General features: G+C 36.3%; 1 protein-coding gene across 1 annotated transcript; it reads left to right on the top strand.

The window, feature by feature from the left end:
• The first annotated feature begins 660 nt into the window (after positions 1–660).
• bnip1b (BCL2 interacting protein 1b) lies at positions 661–18,322 on the top strand. Its single transcript, XM_028812691.2, has 6 exons — positions 661–789; positions 3,259–3,351; positions 14,037–14,128; positions 14,236–14,340; positions 16,464–16,582; positions 17,218–18,322. Exons 1-6 carry the CDS (start codon positions 706–708, stop codon positions 17,412–17,414), a joined length of 690 nt encoding a protein of 229 aa, XP_028668524.1. The 5' UTR covers positions 661–705; the 3' UTR covers positions 17,415–18,322.
• The last annotated feature ends 988 nt before the right edge of the window (positions 18,323–19,310 follow it).

The following is a 19,310-nucleotide window of genomic DNA, read 5'->3' as shown; positions in this document are numbered from 1 at the left end:
CATTGTCAGACCCTGTGCTGGTGCAATGGGTCCTGGGTTCCTCCTGGTGCACAACAATGGCAGGCCTCATGTGGCGAGAGTATGGAGGATGAAGGAATTGATACCATTGACTGGCGCCCACACTCGCATGACCTAAATCCAATAGAACACCTTTGGGAAATTCGACGCCGCTAGGTTGCACCTCAGACTGTCCAGGAGCTCAGTGATGCCCTGGTTCAGATCTGGGAGGAGATCCCCCAGGAAACCATCCGTCATCTCATTAGGAGAATGACCCGATGTTTTCAGGCATGCATACAAGCACATGGCAGCCATACAAACTACTGAGTACAATTCTGAGTTGTTGCAATGAAATTTCGGCAAAATGGACTAGCCTGCCGCATCATTTTTTCATCTTGATTTTCGGGGTGTCTTTGAATTCAGCCCTCTGTAAGTTGATAATTTTCATTTCCATCACACGATGTGGCATCCTTTCGCTTCTAACACATTACCCAGTCCATATCAGTAGAGATATCCAGCAGGATTTTTTTCCATTGAGATCTGATGTGTTTTCAAAGCGTTCCTTTAATTAAAAAAAAAAAAAACTGAAGCGATTTCAACGCGTTTCGGTCTTGAAGCACGTCTAAGTTGTTCGCCTTTTTGTTCCTTTAGGCTTGCCGTAACTCACCTCACGTGACATTCCTCGGTTGGCGTACAGTACGATCCAACATGGCTGCGTCCAAGGATGTCCACGTCCAAATATGCAGTCAGGAAATCGTAAAATATGATCTAGAAATTAAAGCTCTGATTCAGGTACAACACCTACACCCCACTTCGCGAGCAGCTACGGCGGCAGACTAGAATGAATGGTGCAGTTTTTACCGCGGTGTCATGACCAATATGCGCATGTAACGTAACGATAGAAACGAGGTGAAAAAAATAATTTGAATGCCGCCGTGGCAGCCTGGAAGAAGGGAATTTAAAAGCCATATATTATGTTAATGTTAAATTACTTTAGAATAGTGCCAAATAAACCCAGTTATATACGTCAGAAAACATTAACAATGTAAGGTTAACCACATTAAGATGCATTTAGAGAATGCGTGACGTTTGCACGCTCTCGCCGTGTTTGCGTGGGTTTATCTTTCCAGTCTGTAAAGATGTGCATGTTAGGTTAACTGGCCATGCCAAGTTTGGCTCTGTCCGAGTATGAATGTTATTGGTGCCTCGCGAGCGGTGCTGCAGGGGTAAGGTTCGACCCCGTGACCCCTTTTAAGATAGATAAATAGATACTTTATTAATCCCAATGGGAAATTCACAAACTTTAATGGGGTCTTTGTAGGGTGATTGTCGTCACGTGGACATAATACAATGAAATTCTTACCTTTTTGTGTCAATGAACACTGTGTCAGTCTATTTCAAGTTTAAACTCAGTGTTATTGATACCTATGCGCTAATTTTAGAGCCGGGGGGTTGGAGGGACCCCCTGCCGAAAATGAACGCAACATTACATAAATACACTATTCTAACAATGTATATAAGAACACACACACACACACACAGGCCAACGACAGTACACCTTTAGAACTTTATCTGTGAATGCTCAATTTTATCTTTAGCCAAGTCAGAAGATTTCTTTCTTTTTATTTTACTTTCTTATTTGTCATTTTGGAGTGAATTTGTACTTTGTCATTTTATACACACACACACACACACACATACTGTGTCACTCGGCTTCAGCCTGGGTAATTTCCTAAGACAGTGACCTCGGTTATAATGCTGTCAGTTAATCAGGTGCATCAGAAGTACTGTGTAACTAACTGAGTACTTTCTGTATACAATGTTTGATTTTTTTCTCCAGGGTAATACTATTAGTTCACAGGAGCTTTATAGCTCACTGCAGTACTATAATATATATATTTTTTCAATTGTATTGTCATGGCTTTATCTTTAATGACATAGCCAGACAATGAAGTTCAAACACTGAATTGTGATTTACTTTAACTTATTACTTGCAGCATTGGTGTTTTACAGAATGCCCATTTACGTGGCCAAGCAATGAATTGAATGTTTTAAGCATTTTACAGAAAAGAACAAGTAAAAAGAAATAATATTGTGAACTATGCACAATGTCTGCTTCCTCTGTTCTGGCCATGGATGACCAATTTACTGAGCTGCACAAGTGTTTAAACTGACCAAGGCATGCATTCTCTCCTGGCTTTTGTTGTACTCAGGGTTTTAAGTAGGTTCTCCCCTTTTGTGGTGTGTGAACTGAAACGTTGCAGGCTATCAGGCTCTAACCTTGGCACTTACACCAAGTTTTACAACCAAGGGGGATTCCATAGCCCCTGCTTTTCTATATAAGCACAATCTACAGTCCGAGGGGCACACTGCCCATCCTTGAACCCCTCAGGTGAATTTGTATGTATTTTATACTGCATTGCGAGGAGTAGGAAGGAACAGACAGAATAGGAAGTACTATATGTACCAAGGAGGCCACTTCATCCTTTACTACTCTCTCCATCCCACCTATGCTCACAGCCACAGCGCCTGGCACCTACACTCAAATATTTAGAGCGTACTTGCTAACCATGTCTTACTTGAGTGTTACTGACCTTTCGCCTTTTAATTCTGCTGATGGCCATCATTTGCATGCAGCGTGAGCCGTTTTTCTCACTGCGATTACTTCTCAGTGCTCAGCCAAAAGAAGACTTGCAGTGAGTTACCATAACTTACTCACTACCATATTATTATCAACAAATATTGACAAATACAGAAACACGGGTCAGCTACTTTTCTTTTTTCTGTAACATCACAAAATTTCAATTAAATCTATCAAAGCATTTTTTTAATTTTGGGATATTTAGTTTTTCTGTTGTGGGGGTTGTTTTTCCCTCTATATATTGAAACCCTGAAATGTCCTTTCTTAGCAGATAACTGTTACCCTAGAATGTACACTTCTGGCATATGTCAGCTCTTTAAATACATAGTGTTTTTGTTTATGAGTGAGTGAGTGTGTCAACTTTGCATTTTACATATATAATTATACACATATATATATAATTTGTTTATTGAGCTTCTTTGAAAAGTCAAATTTACCCTTGGAGAAAAAGTGCTGTCTGTCCGTCCGTCCATACGTACACTGAGCATGTTAGTTATTTCTGACCACTGGCAGGTTAAATGATTCATACACTGATGTAATAACCCAAAAACTGTGCATTTTTATTCATGTTTTTATCTTGGTGGATTGTGAAATGTATTGGCACATTTGCTTTCCTGTAGGATATCCGGGAATGTCCAGGACCTCACAGTGAACTTGCAGACCTAAATGCAAAAGTGAAAGAAAAATTCCATCAGCTTAGAGGGAGAATACAGGTGAGACCTCGATTTTTTTCCCTGATTTTTAAGAGCTCTGCACCGGAGATGCTGGGCTCAGTTTCCTTTGTAATGTCTAGTCTGATGTTTTGCGAAATTTGGGTCAAAAATAAAATGTGCATTGTACTTATGATTGTTTAGTCATTTTGTCACTAAAATCACTCAACTTTGTGGAGGTTTATGTGTATTTTCTTATTAAACAGTTTTGTAATTTCATTGTTTGTCTGTATAGGTTGCTGTACTAACTACTGCCACAGTCACTAAAGAAGGGGCAGTGTAATGTCCTCTGGTGGCTGTTGAAGATTTCACAGGGCTTCATCTGAACAATAGACAGTGTATGACCCACACTCTCAATTCTGAACACATCTGACTCACTTTAGAGTGTTTATACACTATACTTTTTTGGTCTCTCTACTCCTAACTTCTTTTGTTGTTCACCTCTCCATTTTTAGGGTGCAATAGGATGAGAGCATGCAAACATATTGGCTGAATGCAGCTGGTAGATCTGGGAGATGAGAGTGAGGCCCTGGACCTTTTGAAATAAAATATTACCCTATTATTAACAATAAAAATGTCTACATAATACATATAAGCTGAAAATCTGCTATGCTTTTAGTTTACATTTGCAAACAAATGTTAATCAAATCATGCATTGCTGAATACATACTGATTTTTCCAGCAGCTGAAGTAAAAGCATTTTCCGTAATGTCTTAGATATACTGATGGAAAAGAGAAATGCAACACTTGTTGTTGTACTGAAGTTTATATTTTTATTACTCAAATAACTATTAACAAAGTGAATGATAGGAAAACAAATAGTACATGAACAAAACAACAGGAAACAATTACAACTGAAAACTTTTAACACTACTTGACGACCCTGGCACATAGTGCTAATGAGCCTCAGTATCTGCCGTTGTGGGATCTCCTCCCATTTGTACAGAAGCACCTGGCAGACCTCTTGGCCATTAGCAGTCAGAGGGTCACATTCCCAGATATTGCAGTTTAGGGTGTTCTAAAGGTGCCTTGTGGGGTTAAGGTCAGGGAGAAGCCAGGGCAAGGCAGCACCTGCATACCAGTATTTATCCCTTAGGACCATTATGGCCACAACAGCTATATGGTGCCTGGCATTGTCCTCTTGTAGTTTCAGATGTCTAGGAGGTGTGAGCAGATGAGCCTGTCCCTCACAGTCCAGTTACTGATATTGGAACTGGGTCTTCTAGTAGTTTCGACAGCTGTATATCGGTGACAGGTCTGATATGTCGGTCCTGCTCTGGTTTGGTCACTTGAGGGTGACCAGATCTTGGACAGTCATCCTTCCTGCTGGTCTGCTGAAGACATGTCAGCTGTTAGAACAGAGTGGAGTGGTTTAATCCATAGTGTCAGGCAATGTCAGCATGTGAAATACCTGCCTTAGGAATGCAAGTGGCCCATTTTCTTGCCTCTAGTAAATTTTAAAGCAAATATGGAATGCATAGAAAACAAAGTCTGGCTCATTTGATTTTTTTCTCAATTGTGGAAGAGTAGATGTTCCTTAAATTTGTTTGCTGTAAATGGTACAACTAATGCATGATATATAGGATCAACTCAAACAAGGTAACATAACAAGGTGAATTCAAACATATTATTAGGGTAATTAGGCTTAATTGTTGAAATACTTTGGTTAACATGAAGGCTTGATTATGAGAAGTCCCACCTAATGAAAAACTGTCCAGCATCATCTTTTATTGACATACTGTAGTAAAGCAGTTAACAGACACATTCTACAGGCTGCTTGAGCTATAGTCTATGTGCTTGGAATGTGGAACAAAGCCATTTCAGAGGCTCCAAGAAAGCACATTCAGAATCAAACTGATTAGACATACAATAGAATATGGCTCTCCGAAATGGCAAGTTTCCATGAACTCACAAAGAGCTTTGAGCAGTGTTAATGACTGCAAGATACTGCACAAAATGTATCTGTAGCAGGGTAACCAAAAAATTACTGGTAATTTGAACTATCATAAGTGTTAAATGCTTGTGAGTGATCCTCAGGTGTTTGGAGCAAAATTCTAAAGCAGGGGTGTCGAACTCTGGGCCTGGAGGGCTGCAGATTTTTATTCTAACCCTTTTCCTAATCAGTGACCGGTTTTCATTGCTAATTAACTTATTTGCCCTTTGTTTTAATAGCCCTGTTTTTAAGGATTCAGTGCTCTGAATTGATTCATTTCTTCATTAAATGACAGCCAAACAGAAATGAGACGTGAAACGAGCCAACAGGTGACCAGCTAAATTGGGTCTTCAAACTCCAACCAGTTTCTTAATGAGAAGCTGATTCTTGCTGTTTATTAAACTCTTTCATTAATTCCTTGGCTTGTTGCTGCTCTCATTCTGCCACAGCAGACATTTCCAAAATTGTTGATTTTCTGTTTATTCTAAGAACACCATCAAAATGTTTTGGTGATCTGAGAGATCAGCCTTACTGAGACCTTCACGTTTCTTTATTTTCAGATATTGTGGATAGCTGGTTGTGTGGGCAGCTCGGTTTGTGTCTCATTATTGTTTTGCTGCTAATTAAGGAAAAAGAAACAACAAAGGGGCCTGAGTCAAGTTAACTAAAATTAAGGCAAAAGATGTTAATTAGCAGCAAAAAACTGATCACTAATGAAGAAGATGGTTAGAATGAAAACCTACAGCCACTGCAGCCCTCCAGGACCGGAGTTTGACACCTGTGTTCTAAAGGCATGAGTCAAAAATTTTTTTTCTTTGCTTGTCTGGGCCGTACTGTCTGTGAAGAAAAATAATCATTGCATTTTAAAATAAGTACCTCATACCAGCACTTAAGCATGGTGTTGGAAGTGTTTTGAAGGTGCTTTGCTGCATCAGCACCTGAAAGAATTGTCATTAGTAAAAAATACAACTTGTGAGGGCATCAGTTTCTGAGCTGAAACTTAGACCGCCAATGATCTGAAGCACATGCAAATACAGTATATAGTGAAAGATCTAAAGAAAACTAAATGAAGGTTTCTGGACTGTACTAGACAAAGCCTAGAATGAAACCCCATTTAAAGGAGTGACAAAAATATGAAATGAGAGGTTCTTGCCTAAAATATTCAAATCAAGCATCACTCAATTAAAGCAGTACTGCAGCAAAGACTGGACCAAAATTACTCCACTATGCAGTAACATACTGAACACCAAACAAAGAAACACTTGGCTGGAGTTATTGCCACCAGACCTCAACTAAGTTGAGTTCAACAAACAATTGCCTTTTAACACAGAAAATAACATTGATAAATAAATAAAGTTCAGTGAATATGACCCTATAATCATTCCCAGACTGATAAACAGAAACAATTGCATCACTTCCCCAAGTTCATTGCATATTTGGCTTTCTCTTAATATGGTGATAACATAAACCTGAATGTTCCAAACCACACTGCCAAAGGTCATTCTTTTATACTAATATTTTAACACTTCCTGTCTCAAATTACCTTCTAAATTCATATTCACATGGCTTCATCATATTAGCTTATTCTTTTTTCTGTTGAGTTAAAATGACAAAGTTGAATCTATGAATGTGTTTATAACATGAAGTGAGACATATTTCATTTTAGGACTTGATGAACTGTTAATTATATCCTTATATACAAAAGCATAAAACTGAAAGTGGAAGTGTTATATTTTATTCATCACCATATATTATTTTATTGGTTCACAGAGGCTGATTTGTGTGAAATATTAGAATTTGGTTGACAATATTTCTCTGTTTAATATGAAAAATATGCAATAATGTGGAAACTTTAAAAAGGGATGATATTTGTTCTTGGCAGTCTAAGTGACATTTGAAGGAATTACTGTTAGGATTATACTGAACTCATAATTCATTTTTAGTTATTTTGGGCTTATCAAATATTATCAAATATTATTCAGACATACTATGATACAGTCATTTGTTGGATAGATTGGACCAAACTGCTTTATCCATTGAATAAAACGAGAAGGCAGGAGAAGAAATATCACCATTATTATTCAGTAGAATGTTTGGCTTTCTGATGGCATAGCTTTTAGAATTACAAAACATATGTAGGTGAGAAATGAGATATAAATAAAATTAGTCACTTGCATTTTGCTGTTGAAAAAGTGTCACTAATGTCACACTATGTAACAGTTTCAGGTAATTGAATATTTACAAAAATAATCAACTCCAGAAGAAAGAAAATGGCATATAATGATTTTGTCCACATTTGCAACTATATTAATATGGAGTTTCAAAATATACTTCCTTATTTGAATATAAAATAATTTAATGGCTTTTGTATTTTGAATAAAACAACATTTTCAAACCTACGTAATCATGTTCCACATTATGGGGTGCCTGAGTCTATACTTATAGCATCGTGCATAATTTAGGAACCAACATTAGATGGGGCACCAGTCCAGCATGAAGACCCACTCACTGCTGCACCCATGACTGTTTTTTAAACAGGATATTTAGCTATACATTTCTGTCTTTGAGAGTATGGGAGGAAAACCCAGAGAAAACCTCATGCAGGCATGGGAAAAACATGCAGACTCCACATAGACAGGCATGGGATTTGAACAGTGTTAGATTTGTGAGGCAGCAACATTAAACATTCTTAAACAGTGCTGCTTATATTTTGAAAAGATCATTCCTGTCACAAAGACGTTCTGTCACTAAAATAAACTGCTCACTGGAATGTGAAGTACACTACATGCAGTAAGATTACACCATAAAATGCATATTAAGCAGTACAGCTTACTTTAAAGAAATCCATGAAGGTACTGCTCTCATAGGTTATTTAAAAATGTCACGAGCAGCTGGACTTAATCTGTCTGAAGGTGAATTTTCTTGTTAACATCATAATGAAATGTCTTCTACTTGGCTCCATCATGCTATTTATATTTCATGGAATTTAGTTTGTTTCGTTAGTAATATGTCCTATGTTACTCTGTAGGCATACTTGCAAAATATTTGCTAGAAATTAAATGTCCTGGCTGAGAGGATGCATTTGTTTAGACTGTTCCTTGTTTAGATAGATAGATAGATAGATAGATATGATCCACCAAAACTATAATGTTTAAAATAAGCATGGTACGGTATATGTGCAGTGTTTGGTCTGTGTGCTACATTAAGGACATACAGTGGTGTGAAAAACTATTTGCCCCCTTCCTGATTTCTTATTCTTTTGCATGTTTGTCACACAAAATGTTTCTGATCATCAAACACATTTAACCATTAGTCAAATATAACACAAGTAAACACAAAATGCAGTTTGTAAATGGTGGTTTTTATTATTTAGGGAGAAAAAAAAATCCAAACCTACATGGCCCTGTGTGAAAAAGTAATTGCCCCCTGAACCTAATAACTGGTTGGGCCACCCTTAGCAGCAATAACTGCAATCAAGCGTTTGCGATAACTTGCAATGAGTCTGTTACAGCGCTCTGGAGGAATTTTGGCCCACTCATCTTTGCAAAATTGTTGTAATTCAGCTTTATTTGAGGGTTTTTCTAGCATGAACCGCCTTTTTAAGGTCATGCCATAGCATCTCAATTGGATTCAGGTCAGGACTTTGACTAGGCCACTCCAAAGTCTTCATTTTGTTTTTCTTCAGCCATTCAGAGGTGGATTTGCTGGTGTGTTTTGGGTCATTGTCCTGTTGCAGCACCCAAGATCGCTTCAGCTTGAGTTGACGAACAGATGGGCCGGACATTCTCCTTCAGGATTTTTTGGTAGACAGTAGAATTCATGGTTCCATCTATCACAGCAAGCCTTCCAGGTCCTGAAGCAGCAAAACAACCCCAGACCATCACACTACCACCACCATATTTTACTGTTGGTATGATGTTCTTTTTCTGAAATGCTGTGTTCCTTTTACGCCAGATGTAACGGGACATTTGCCTTCCAAAAAGTTCAACTTTTGTCTCATCAGTCCACAAGGTATTTTCCCAAAAGTCTTGGCAATCATTGAGATGTTTCTTAGCAAAATTGAGACGAGCCCTAATGTTCTTTTTGCTTAACAGTGGTTTGCGTCTTGGAAATCTGCCATGCAGGCCGTTTTTGCCCAGTCTCTTTCTTATGGTGGAGTCGTGAACACTGACCTTAATTGAGGCAAGTGAGGCCTGCAGTTCTTTAGACGTTGTCCTGGGGTCTTTTGTGACCTCTCAGATGAGTCGTCTCTGCGCTCTTGGGGTAATTTTGGTCGGCCGGCCACTCCTGGGAAGGTTCACCACTGTTCCATGTTTTTGCCATTTGTGGATAATGGCTCTCACTGTGGTTCGCTGGAGTCCCAAAGCTTTAGAAATGGCTTTATAACCTTTACCAGACTGATAGATCTCAATTACTTCTGTTCTCATTTGTTCCTGAATTTCTTTGGATCTTGGCATGATGTCTAGCTTTTGAGGTGCTTTTGGTCTACTTCTCTGTGTCAGGCAGCTCCTATTTAAGTGATTTCTTGATTGAAACAGGTGTGGCAGTAATCAGGCCTGGGGGTGGCTACGGAAATTGAACTCAGGTGTGATACACCACAGTTAGGTTATTTTTTAACAAGGGGGCAATTACTTTTTCACACAGGGCCATGTAGGTTTGGATTTTTTTTCTCCCTAAATAATAAAAACCATCATTTAAAAAACTGCATTTTGTGTTTACTTGTGTTGTATTTGACTAATGGTTAAATGTGTTTGATGATCAGAAACATTTTGTGTGACAAACATGCAAAAGAATAAGAAATCAGGAAGGGGGCAAATAGTTTTTCACACCACTGTATTGTAAAGTACTATTAAACTTAATTTCAGGAATTTAGGCTATATATCTACAAAGAATGATCAATGGAGCTGAATATTTTCAGTTCAAAATGCAGAGTTTAAGAGCTGACTGAATAGAGGTGTTTAAAAATCCATTTTTACACAAGAACATGGGGACACAGATATGCTGGTTAAGTGTAAATCTCACACAATTGTTAATAACTGTTTCTTAACATAGAGAACTAATACAAGTAGATTTTCAGCAATCACTGATATCTTGGTATTATTAGGTGCTTGTAAATGTTTTTATCAGTACTATTCTTATGTTATAATTGCCTTTTTGTCTAATTGCCACAAGTCATATAATGACAATGAACATTCCATAAATCAGGTCATTTGGCTGTTGAGAGTTAAATTACGCACCATTATAATAATATACTTAATGTAAAGTAGGCATCCCAATAGAATCAAAGATGACCAATACATGGAAACTCAAATCTGTCTGATGTAAAGCATTGTCATCAATCCACCACAGAGTTAAAATGTAGGTGTTCCAAGCAACTACTTACATACATCAGCTGCAGATGTTACATTAATATATTACAGAAGCCCAGCAGTGCTTTACTGCCACAGGTAATATGACTTACTACCTGTTAGCACAGTTTTGTTAGATATATTTAATAACTAGTGAAATATCTGCATTAAAAGAGGCTCTGTTGTTGGTAACCATTTGACAATTCAGTTTCATCATTATTTTTCACATGAATATGTGTTGTAAATTCTTTAATTTGTTTCATTGCACAATACTGTATATTAATCAAGTAAACACTTGTCAGTTTAAGGGTTAAAGGCTAAGTTTGGTATTTTTGAAGTCCACATTATTTCTTAATCAAGGTATATAGTAGTCTGCCACATGAAACTGCACTCTAGAGTGAAACATATTTTATATATGTTATAGAATAACTATGCTGCTTTTGTGTTTTTATAATGGAGCTAATCGGTACTGGGGTCCAATTGTGAAATAAAGCATCAAAAGTTACCAAATACGTCCATTTTTCAAGTCAAAAATGTTTTTGAGTGATGATCCATGTCTTGAAATTACACACAAACAGTGTATCCATGTCATTTTAAGAAGAACAAAATTCAAACATGAGCGTCAGTGGTCTTTGCACCCTAGGAACCAAGTTACACAAAGTATTCTATAACATTTCAGCAATTATTTACCGCTCTGAAGCTGATCTTTCTGGTCATAAAGTAGGTCATTACAATAGCAATTGACGAGAAGCATTCATAATTAATTGTTGAATTGAGGTATTTGAAGGTTCCTTTAAAGTGCCTCTTTCTTTTGCACGATTTGGCTCAAAAACTAATCTGCACATCGTCATCTCATAACAGGTTTAAGTTTTGAGTTTGGTATTTTTCTGTCCAGCCATTTTAACTCTAGACCATACTCAAGAAACTGTGACACATAGACACACACACCCATCACCAAGATATCAGTGTTTTCGGCATCTGGGACCCTAAAACGCCAAGATCCATCAAAAACTAGAGGTTGATTATTGACATTAAATTTTGATGCCCAGATGTGAATTGCTGTCTCCATTCTGTAGGCAGCTAGAGAATAATAACAGAAAAAAAGATTCACTTACCTTCACTAGAAGCTCTTTTTCTAAATTTCACAAATACTGTATATTTCCTGCTGCCACCCAGTATCATCATGCATGCACGTGCTTCGGTGGGCTAGTGAAAGAAATATTGAGCACCTGTGTAGTATGCAATTAAGTGACAAGAGTTGAACAGATGTTATAGGCATACATTTAGTTTTAATCAGGTTAAACATTTACAAGTTTTAGTACAGATGTTTTAACATAGGCAGGGTGGTAGTGCAGAACTGTCATTCCTGCTTCACAATGCCAGGGTCTGCATGGAGTTTGCTTGTTCTCCCCATGTGTTTATGATATGGGTATGTTATTGAGTTTACTCACTCAAAAATACTGTCCTCGGTTCTTTTATTGTCCTATCCTCAGCAAGGGCGACTCTTCATATGTTAAAAAATTTTATAACTGGTTTGCAGCAATTCAGTTAATTTCCTCATTGTTGTGCACACTGTGCCTTTTTTCATTTTGTGTGCACAACATGCCACAGAAAGTGCGACGTGCAGGTGGTTTGGCTCTTTAAAAAATGTAAACATTTTATTAAAAATTCAATGCAGTGGAGTAAGTTCAGTTCAGATTTATTTTTATTTATACAAAGTAAAGTGAAATTCTTATATGTGCTTTTTATACACTGCTGGCATGAATCTCATTCCATAAGCTATGTAAATTAACAGCACAGAATAGGCGAAAAATATGCCAATTTATGAAAAAAATAGCCATATGATTTGAGCGTCTGTTGTTACAAGACATGGCAGATCATCACCGCTGAAGTAACAAAATTGGAAAAACAAAAGTAGGGCAATAAGCAGAGTACAGCTTGATGCTGTGGAGGGGGATCTCATAACTCCATCCATGACACCTGCTGCAAGCAGAGAAGTGAGCAAGAAACATATCCTTACCTTGAGAAAACAGTACTAAGAACCTATGATAAAATGTATTATTTCCTGTTGTCTTAAATTAAAACTTTTGCTACTTCAAAATGGATGCATTTTTGTAAGTGTAAATTTTAAGACTTTTTTTTTACATCGGGACCTCATTACCCTTTAGCTTTATTATAAAATGCTGTAGAGTAGTTTGAAATAAATATACAAGTAATGAATGCAAAGAGTGTAAAATCTGAGTATAATATTCTTGGACTTAATATCCAAAATGCATTGTTGTACCATAAAGCATTTCAATTGCTGTCTTCTTTACCCATCTTGTCTGGTAATATTATCAGATGTCATTACATTTCTAAGATTTTGTGCATTAGTTGGAGGTGATTAGAAACCCTTAACCTTTTATTGTTATATGAATTCTATGATGAACATCAAATGGTTTTGTCATTTGTTGTAACATTTGCAAATTAAAGAACATTCTATAATCACATACAATGAGCACATTCATCAATGCTTAAGTTATTTTCTTATGAAACAGACTGTTTTTATGCATGTCTGTGATATAAAAGGAAGGTATTTTTACTGAATTATTGATTCTACATGTAATATCCTGTGCATCACAAACTCATACAATGTAGATCATGTTTTTTTCACAATGGCTGGGAATACCTTAACAAACTCATGTACTGTAACCATAAACGTGCACTCTGTTACAGAGAACTTGTTTTTAGTGTCATAATAAATATGAAATTTTCTTTATGCTCTGTGGAACTGATTTCAGATAACAATTTTTCCTTTTCATCATTTTGCATTATTTTGTTAAAAAGGCAATAACTATAAAGTTATAAAGCTCTTGGCCCTGTGAATCTTTGGTATTTAAATCATCACCTGCTGTCCCTCTAGCTCTTCACTTAATATTTAGTTGAATATAAGTATACATATTACATCTAAACATCTTTTCCTTTATTGAGGTCACAATCATGAAATAATGGCACAAATCCCATACCACAATTACTTAATTAATCTTATGAAACTGGTCATGCTGCACAAAGTATAACCCTGCAAAGGCCAATAAATCAATTACCAATATGAATGTAAATACTGTACATCTATACTATGTGCCGTTGTTTTATTTGATTTTGTTTGTTCTGTATTATGGGATTACATTGTCTAATAAGCCAAAGAGATCTTTCCTGTTAGTTGCTACACATTTTTATGTCTCTGATCCTTTCATTTTAAATTGTTATATGGTATAATAGCCTCAGTTGGTTAGACTAATGTACACAATCTTTTTTTTTCCAACATTACATAAAAATAAATTTTAAATGTCACCCATCCACTTATTCTAATAAACTTCAGCTATTTAGAGCTACAAAGATGTCTCAAGTATTTTATTTTCTTGAAATAGGATTTAGAGCAGATGGCCAAGGAACAGGATAAAGAGTCAGAAAAACTTGCTTTATTGAATGAAATGGAAAATCATCGAAAACAAATGCTCAGGTATTGTTCACTGATATTTTATTTTTATGTTTTTGAAATGGTCTGAATTAAGTACAAAGAAGCAAATAATCTTGATGTGATAATAAATACTTGTTTTCATTATTAAGCAACCAGACTGCATGGAGGAAGGCAAACTTGGCATGTACTCTTGCAATTGATAATTCCGAAAAGGATAACTTACTGCGAGGTGGCAGTTCTTCTGTACGACAAAGGTAAGCTAGATGAAATGCTGTAAAAATAACATTTTAAAGTTTGTGAATTTATGTTCTTATACAGTTCTGGCTTGATAATAGCATGAATCTGTTCTTTATTTTGCAGTTCTTTCTTATGTACAAATGAGTCATTGCTTCTATACTGCTCAAAGATACTTGCCTCTTGATTTACTGGAGAATATTAATACATAGTCATCTGTGTACTGATATATAAACACTATATTAATTAATAGGACTACATTGAAAATGTCCTCTAGGTAGTATAAAGCAGCTGGGGAAAGTTTTCAGGGTGAAACTTTAAAAATAACTGAGGGGAAACAAATTAATTGTTCTGTTCAATAAGAGTGAAAGCTCTCCGTTCTTTTAGTTTTGGGGAAAGTGCATTTTTATTACTTGGATTTTGAATAAAGAACTGCTGACCTACTGAATGAAGATCTCTCTCTCTCTATGACAGACATTGGGTTGAGTTTTGGTGTATTTTATTCAGTACTGGAAAGACCACTTCTCACCACCAAATATATGATATTCCATCCTGCACCTGTTTTCCATGGTAGACTTTTTGTGAAGATAAGTCTATGTTAGCCCAGATTGGCTTTGTTCTTTGGGAGATCACATCAGATTCATAGCTACTAAAACAGGACATCACCTTGGCTTCATCCTTCCCTGAGAGCTGATCATTACCTTCTTCTGTCCTGCTAGTAGATTACAAAAATTATCTTTGAACAATCCTGGAATGTTGTTCTCCTCTGTGGGCAGGTGGTTCATCTACCTACTTGTACCTTCTTGATTCCATCTAGAGATGAGTCTTCTGTAAACATGCCTTAGATCAGCGGTTCTCAAACTATGGGAAGTAACAAAAAAGGGGGCGCGAATGTTGCCATATGTGGCGTAATTTCGCTATTCGTAGGAAAATTTTAAACTTGTAGTGGTGTATCGGCAGCAAAAAATCTAGGAATAAATTTTATTAGGGTTTCAAAAAAACTTTAGGGGTGCGCGATTAAAACTGTTATGAAAACTTGGGTCGCAAATACTTAAAGGTTGAGAAATGCTGCCTTAGAGATATATGAGCCAAATGTCCAGAGATGAGTCTTCTGTACACATGCCTTAGATATATGTGAGCCAAATGTCACTAGAAAGCAGTGTGTTAAGTCACTGGCCCACCAACAATCAGTGGTCAGCCTGTGCCTGTTGCATTGTCTTAATCTATAGTTAGCGGTCCCAAGTTTGGCAGACATGATCCGGAATTTCATCATTACTATCAAGTGATCAGAAATTCTGAAGTGGAACTCCATTGCTGCCTTGCTGTACCTTGTTGAGACACTAAACATTATGCAGCCTTACTACTGCCCGGAACAATCAAGTAACGGACCAACCATCCAAAAACGCTTCAGTTGTTTAAAACTGCAGTGATCCTTCTGAATCTGTGATGGTTTTTTGCAGCTGCCAAACTGTGCATAAACAGCATCCCCATCATACCTTTCCTATTACCCATGATAGTTCTTCCTATGTTTAGAAACACAAAACATAATGGTAGAGGCTGAATTGTTGGATCTTTCTAAAAAACAGATAAGGAAATACTGTTTGGTGAGTGTACCTTCTATTTTCCTGAAGAGTTAAAAATTGCTGCCTCTTTCAGGCTGAAAGTAAAAAGAAATTTTTAGTAAGATGAAACTGAAACATAAATAATCTATATACCTTAAATTACTGCCCCTACATTGTAATAAAAAAATAGTAAAAATGTGTTCAAAGTTTGTTTTGGATTTGTTTAGTATAGCCAGTCTCCATGTACAGATACTTTAAAGAATGTGTGTTAAGGCTGTGGTGCTATGTAAGCATTACATTCCTCCAAAGTTAGCTGTCACATTGTGATATAGAGGAGGAATAGAGAGAGCAAGTGATTTGCGAGAGGAATCTGTGTTTAAAATATCAGCTTTATATAGAAATTAGAGTTCTCTAAACCCTTGGGAGCAAGTGTACAAGATTTCGAAGCGCTCCTTATTACATTTTTATTTAATTTAGGTTACACCTTCCTTTAATATAACAGCAAAAAGGGAACATTGCATTCAAAAATAGGAAAAGAGTAGAAACTAATAGAATAACAGAATCTTTATTTGTTTGTTCAGAAAAACAACGAAGGAGAGTCTGGTACAGACATCTGGTGAAATTACAGAAAGTCTGCTGAGCATTAGCAGGATGATGTCCCAGCAAGTCCAGCAAAGTGAGGAGACCATGCACACATTAGGTTAGTGTCGTCCTATGAAGTGTACATTTCCTGTGCTAAGATTGTTTGCGTGTGGTGGAATTGAAATATGAGAACAAAAGTAACAAATCCTTTTTCAGAGGTGATCTGTTTAACAAAAGAAGCAGAGATGAAAACAATTAGCAAAGACATTTGTATGGGTATAGAAAAATCTTAGTAATGTTGACATAAATTTTTGTTATTTATAGGCAAATGTTTTTAAAATTAGACTACAAGAGCATTTTTAGTGTTTTTAATTTAAAATTTAATTTGACAGTACCTTTAATCTTAAGGCTAGTTAGGTGACTGAAATACATAGAGTAAACCTGTTCCTATATGAGCAGTCAGGAGTCAGAGTGAAGAGAGGGAGTTGTACATATCCACTCACCACTGTATGTCTTGATATTCAGTTCACCAAAGTAGCTTTCGCTTGGGACTTGGCCAGTTCCCACTGACGTTGTTTCAGAATGAGTCATTTTATCCTGCCAGACAGTTTTTTTTTTTTTGTGCTGCTAGAGAGCTTGTGTAGATTATACGACTCTCCCCTTTACCTTTGCCTCTTAATTTCTGTAAAGAAACTGTTGACTTGCCTGCCTGTCTGCTTATCCAAATCCGACACGTCACCTTTCTTTTTGTAGCCACTTCATCCAGGACAGTGTTGGAAACTAATGAAGAGTTTAAAGCCATGACGGGAACAATACAGCTGGGACGAAAGCTCATCACAAAGTACAATCGGCGAGAGTTTACAGATAAACTGCTAATATTTCTGGCATTGGCTCTGTTTCTGGCTACAGTAGTGTATATTTTAAAAAAGAGACTATTTCCATTTATATGAAAGAAATACACAGCTTTCGCCCTTGCTACAAATTGCACACTTTATCTCCTTGGAAGTACTGTTATTCAAGATAAGGAAGGATTCATCTGGTGACTTTTGTCATTCAGGAAAATTGCATCTCATCATGCATACAAAGTGTTGTCGTTTGATTACAGGATGCCTTCCATTTCCCAGTACCATTTCTTTGGCAGTCATATGCCTCTCATTTCTCATTTTTATGTTATATGCATTTCCCTGGTGATTTATGTTTAAAGAAAACCTGCAATTCCTGTTATCATCCAAAATTACATGGTAGTTTTACTTTGTGACGTTTGGGAACTTTTTAAATTTCAGGAAACTTGTTAAGTATATCAAGCTCCAACAGGAAAAACAGGTGTAGTGTAAAACAATTTGTACATGGCATGACAGTTTATAAGAAGACAGAAAACTAAACTAAAATGTAACCTCTAGTGATTGATAGAAAAATCCCAAGAGCAATTTAGACTTTTTCTGAAAATCCAGTTAACATCCTGAAATCTCAAAAAATAACTGTTGGTAGTCAGTATGATCCATTAAGAAAGGAAAAGAAGGAATATATAAGCAGGATACCATTGAAATATTTCAGGTTATAGCTGAAATGATTCAATTTGTTATTGACCATTTAAAAACTGATTTTAGATACTTTTAACTACTATATACAAGGACCCGCATTTTTATTTTAGTATGAACTGCTATAGTAATTATTTTCAATATGTATCAATGCTTACAGTCTGGTATGTTACCAAGTTGTCAGATGGAGCTCAAGTATGACAGAAAAGAAGGACTTCAAAGAAAACTCACCACTTTCACTGTATTTGCCTTGATATTGCAATGACACAGTGTATGCCGCAGAATTAACAGACTATAGAGAAATAAATTGTATTGTTTCACTTGGGTTTTATGTGTCTATGCTTGTGTGTCTGCAGTGGTAAATTGTGTTGCAAAAGTATACTCAAAGCAAAACTTTCTTCAGGAGAGCACAATTATTTGTTTTACAAAATCGTAATGAGCAGATTTGAAAAATTGATTGATGAATGGAAGTTTTTTAGTAGATTGAGTAAAGATTGCCAGATCCCCTACATGTATCAAACCAGTTAATGAGTAAAAGCAAAGCAGTGGTGTGTTGTGCTTTAGACTATGTTCACTATGCTAGATTCTAAAGTTTTTTTTAATATTAACTTTACACCAAATATATAACTGCCAATTGATTTTTACCTAATATGTATTTTTGTTAAGTTTATGTTGAGTTATGTTGGACATGTAGGTGTCTAAAATAATTTCTGGTAAATGTTTATGTTGGTTTTACTGGTAAAGAATGTTAGATTATAAGTTCCAAAAATACCCTTAGAGAAGCCCAAGCATAACACATACATACTGTATACAAAAATCAATGCAACAGCAAATGGTGTATCTTTCATGTTCTGCATTGCTATTTTTACCATAACTGGTTTTAAATTTAAATATAATTTGGTCAGTAAGAGTGAGAGGTCTCTGTTCTTCAACAGAGGCTGTGCGCAAAACAGACCTGACTTCAGCACTAATCACATTGCTCATGATAAAGTAACATACACCCCTGCCGTTTGAAAGATAAGCCTCGGAAACAGAGATTATTGGAACTTTTTCCCTGTGTACTGCAGACAAGACAAATTATTTTTAGAACAATGTGAGTAATATCTGACTTCTTTTCAACACTACGAATAGTTAAGGATTCATTTAGGTGACCTTTACTTCCTATGTATGAATGTTAAAAAGTAAAACTGCAGCATTATAGAAGAAATAAAGACAAATAGATATTTAATAGCTTTCAAAGATGATATTTCATTTCATGTTTTTTTAATCCTTTTAACAGGCAGTTTGCTAATCATTATACTGGTCCAC

Source organism: Erpetoichthys calabaricus, chromosome 11 (assembly GCF_900747795.2).
Source record: "Erpetoichthys calabaricus chromosome 11, fErpCal1.3, whole genome shotgun sequence".
In the NCBI taxonomy this organism is placed as follows: domain Eukaryota; kingdom Metazoa; phylum Chordata; class Cladistia; order Polypteriformes; family Polypteridae; genus Erpetoichthys; species Erpetoichthys calabaricus.
The sequence above is the reverse complement of the archived record's forward strand: the minus strand, read 5'-3'. Positions and strand labels throughout refer to the sequence as shown.

Excerpts from the sequence above, each read along its gene's own strand:
- bnip1b (XM_028812691.2), top strand. The coding sequence starts at position 706 with ATGGCTGCGTCCAAGGATGTCCACGTCCAAATATGCAGTCAGGAAATC. Across the intron at positions 790-3,258 it reads AAATTAAAGCTCTGATTCAG|GATATCCGGGAATGTCCAGG; the intron begins GTACAACACCTA and ends GCTTTCCTGTAG. Across the intron at positions 14,129-14,235 it reads CATCGAAAACAAATGCTCAG|CAACCAGACTGCATGGAGGA; the intron begins GTATTGTTCACT and ends TTCATTATTAAG.